Consider the following 4,405-nt stretch of genomic DNA (forward strand, 5'->3'; position numbering starts at 1 on the left):
AAAACATTGCTTTACAAACCTTAAGACTTAATACAAAAATTCTGTATTTTACACATGAAAACATTGTAATGTTTACTGATAATCTGCCAAATGTTGTTAACATTCGCTTACTGATTTAAAAATTATAGCATGAAAACTATAACAAGCACAAAATGGTTATGAGGTCAGTCCCAGGGACTGAGCCCGTGCTGAAAGAGTTAAGGTCCGTACCAGACTGTACCAATTCATGGACTATCATGATCAAAGCAATAATGGGATTGCTTCCCTTCCCTTTCATCCTAGTTGAATAAACTGGGACTGGCCTGCTTTTCAAAATAGGATTTTCATGGTCACCCATTGCACCATCTTACATTCCAACAGATTCCCCACTCTATTGTTCCCTCTTCCAGTGGAGTACAGGAGTCCTTGCCATTTAACAGTCCCTAGCTGCTGGGATGGTGGACCTTGGAGGTTTCCTCCTGAGTATAACTGCTTCTACTTCAAGAGTAGGGAGGTGGTGTTGTGTTGGCATATATGGTGAGTACTCTCCTTCTACCTCGGACCTGAAAACAAATTCCCGATGCTGTCTGGTTTTGGACTGGACAAATCCACCACATGCAGTTCACCCCTTCAGGTGGTTTTCCCCATCCTACCTCTGCCTGGAAGTCAATTCCTGGGCATTCTGGTGTTGTATCGACATAGAACCTGCCAAAATAAGTCCTCACACATGTAATTGGTAGGAAGCCACTTCCTACTGTGGAGTGGACATAAAATTCATGATGATGCCTGGTCTTGGACTGAAGTTGACCCACCAATTATGGTCTGATGTGCCCTTTCCACTGTACACTATCTTGTGCATCCTATTATTGATTTGACTAGCATCTTTTTCTGATCAATTTTGCAACACTTTATCTTTACAATGGGTGAAGAATATACATGGTACAGATGAGGTGTGGTCTTCCACAAGTGAGAACATATACATTATTGTATCTCACTCCATGGATTCTCTTTGGGTGCCTTCCGAAGACTGCTCATCTAGGTAACTTTTGCACCGGTCCCTCCACCTTTTCAATATGGGATTCTAGCTATTATATGAGCAGATGTAAGGTGTCATTTGATATTGAAAGTTAACATTTTCCTACTCTGAAAATGTATTTCTTATGGATACTTACCTCTGCTACACTTCCCACCCATTCTCCCCACTTCAAGTGCTTCTTTTTTTGCCTGATCTCAATGTGATGATTGTGCCAAATAGTATAGAGGGAGTCAGCTGTGTTGCACTTCTATTGGTGGAGGGTTGTTGCATGCTACAATGCAGCTACAGCACGTGTTACACACCTGATGTTAGATGGGAGACTCAAGGCTAGTTGCAAGCACAAATTGCACATATAGAGGGCAGCACAAACCAAGGAAAGCTATTATATGAGAGGATGTAAGTATTCATTAAAATACTTCGAAAATGATAACTTTCCTTTATTAAAATTCATGTTCCATGTCATAGCTCATTCACTAAGATTGTTAAGGTATTTTTAAATAAGCTTTAATTTAGCTTTTTCCAGTTTGGAAAAAAACATACAGTAAGCCAGCTCTTCCAAAGTTTCTACACTTAACAGAATAACTACTGTGTGTGTGATGACATGTAGTACAGATATCTTAATTATTAGCATAAACTATATTCCTCACACATATATAAAATAATATGTTTTAAAAGAGTACATATAAAGTATAGGTTGTTTTTCTATCAAATAGTGACAAAAAATTGTACATTGTGATTTTACAAAAACAGACAAGTACTTAGATTTCTGACCTTTAACCATATCTATTTGTTAGATTTTTTTATACATAACTTTATCAATTATTTTGCAGGCATTTCCCGCAAAGGCTGGGTGGCCATTTCCTGTGTACAAAGGAGGATGTGGGAGGACAGTTGTTGAGGATTTTGTGGGAAGAACTCTTGCAGAGTATGAAGATGCTCCTTGGCCAGTACGAGCCAACTTAGCGCGTCAGTTGATCGAGATGGCTCAGATTCTTACAGAAAACTCACTAGACTTTGCTCTCTATCTTACTGATGTGAACACCAACAACTTTGCAGTGAATGCAGACCAAAAGGTTGTCCTTGTAGATGCAGAAAATATCATTATTGTAGACAGATTGCAAGTTAGAAAAGGTTAGTTTAGTTTCACAACTAAAATAATGTTTAGTGTAAACAAGTAACTGATTTTGATAACTGTAAAGTGTCTTTACAGTAGCAGATTATTAATAGTCATGTTTAGGTGAATATAGTACCATATGTATGTAGGCATTTTGTATGTTAAAAAAAATCAGAGAATAATATATGCTGTAGCAGTCAGGTTAATTTTGTTTGGTTTTTGTGAAGACTTGTATGTTTTATAATTTATATACAGTAGATAATGTTAATGATAATCAATAATTTAGTAGGTTTGTGAAAAAACTTTAGTTTTAAAGTATTTATTTTTTGCGTGGAAAAATAATATCTGTAACATTTATTTGAATATTTAATATTTTATTTTTTTCATTTGTCAGAAGAAGTAATTTTCATTTTTATAAACTTAGATGATAATACAGATAAAGTTTGAGTACTAGAAAATTAAGCATATCCTACAGCTGGGAGGGCAGGGCTCATAACACTCTAATATGAAACCAATGCTGCAAGGGAACTGGGCAAAATGTTTTATATTTGGCTTTTGATGACAATATAGGTAAATTTATCTTTGTAAGAATACTTCATTCAATGCCATGGCTGTTGAGTTACATCAAAGTGATTGTTCATATTTCTTTAACTAGAGGTAGATATAATTCTTAATATTTTATCATTCTTTGTAGTAAGATTATGAATTTTGTGTTTTTATATTGAGTCAAAAATGGACTTGAAACCAACTTATCATTACAACAAGCCAGTACTATTATCTAAAAGTAAATTATTTACTACTAGGTACATGTAATTTTTGTATTTAGAAGTTAAATAAACAGTTAATAATGTATTGTAGTTAGATTAGCTAGGATAGAACATCTGTTAATTTCAAAATGAATACTTACCTCTTTTACAGAATAGCTATCTTCCACAGCTTTTCTGTGGATTCTGCCAAAGAGATTTGCAAGGCATCAGCCTTTTGAAAACTCCTACCTAATCTCATGTGCTACTGCATGATGATTTCATCATGCAGTAGAACACTCCAGCAATAGGAGTGTGACACCTTCATGCTCATTGATTCCCCCTACATTTCTTGATCATGAATCCTCATTTTTCTCCTCGATACTGTATTCACCAGACATGTTTAAATTTCTTGTCTGTGTTCAGTTCATAAAGACTTGCATCATTAATGAAGCTTTCATTTTCTTTTGTTTCAAAAGTTATAATATTTTATCATGACTTTTTGAATTATGCTAATTTATAATTAATCATGAGTATGGGATGTTGTTCACACTTAGGTTTTATTGCTGCTGTGGCTTTTGGAAGCCCATTGACTGCCAAGGTCGTAATAGCCATTGTTCAACATATTGTGGATCACCACATGCTTAATGGGCCACCTACTTACATTTCATCAGCCAAATTTCTTTCTCCTCAATTGGGAATGATCTATTAGACTATGTCCTTCACCTACTTTCTTTATGTAGTACTTTACCATTTGTTAAATTACTTTAATCTTTCCATCTCTTACTGGATTTCATGCTCAGGTATGTTCCTTTTCTTCTATTTTGCTTGTGTTCTTTATTACTTTTCATTTTATCAGTTTATGACCCACTTGGGTTTATCTTTTTTCTCTTTGTTTTTTATTAGGATTTATACTGTATCCTTCCTCTAATAACTCCTTTCTCATGATAAATACCTCGTCCCTTTCCATGTTCATAGCTACTTTTGTCAAGATTTGTCAGTTTTCTTCTCCCCTTTCCTATTCTTTGTCATTGGTTTTTATCTCACCAGCTTGGGGTCCAGGATTCTTATTTTCTTTTCACTACCTTGTTCCTAACTTTGCATTTTTCATCTTTTTCTGCATTCCCTCTCCTACCACCACTTTTTATCTGTGGCACTTCTTCATGCATCTGATAGCTTTTGTGGACATTCATTCCCTTCTCTGTTTGACCTGTTACATTTATTGTGCTCTATCCCTCTTTATTTTGTTCTGCTGTCAGGAATGGTTGGATTGGGTTACATTCCTCATTACTGTACTCCTTCCTTTTTCTTGTGTACATATTGTTTGGCTCCCTTTCTTTACTAAGATGTCTTCTATGGTGTTTTTTTTCCTCCACTTGGTGATCTGGTATAATAATATACAAATTCTGTCCTCGTTCTATTCCCAAATTTTTTTACCCTTTTCTCGAACTTGCCCTTTACTTTTATTCTTCATTTATATCAGTTTCCTTCTCACCTTCCATTCCAAATTCCAGGACATCCTCCTTTTCTCAC

General features: G+C 35.3%; 1 protein-coding gene across 2 annotated transcripts in view; it reads left to right on the plus strand.

Moving 5' to 3' along the window:
• Nucleotides 1-4,405, plus strand: part of LOC106478477 (deleted in autism protein 1-like) — a 25,628-nt gene that overhangs the window by 11,674 nt on the left and 9,549 nt on the right. For both annotated transcript variants that reach the window (XM_022382072.1, XM_013939023.2), the window contains exon 2: nucleotides 1,846-2,146. In XM_022382072.1, coding sequence (XP_022237780.1) covers nucleotides 1,846-2,146 — 301 coding nt within the window. The remainder of the gene's footprint in view (nucleotides 1-1,845; nucleotides 2,147-4,405) is intronic.

Source organism: Limulus polyphemus, unplaced genomic scaffold (genome assembly GCF_000517525.1).
Source record: "Limulus polyphemus unplaced genomic scaffold, Limulus_polyphemus-2.1.2 Scaffold214, whole genome shotgun sequence".
Classification (NCBI taxonomy): Eukaryota; Metazoa; Arthropoda; class Merostomata; order Xiphosura; family Limulidae; genus Limulus; species Limulus polyphemus.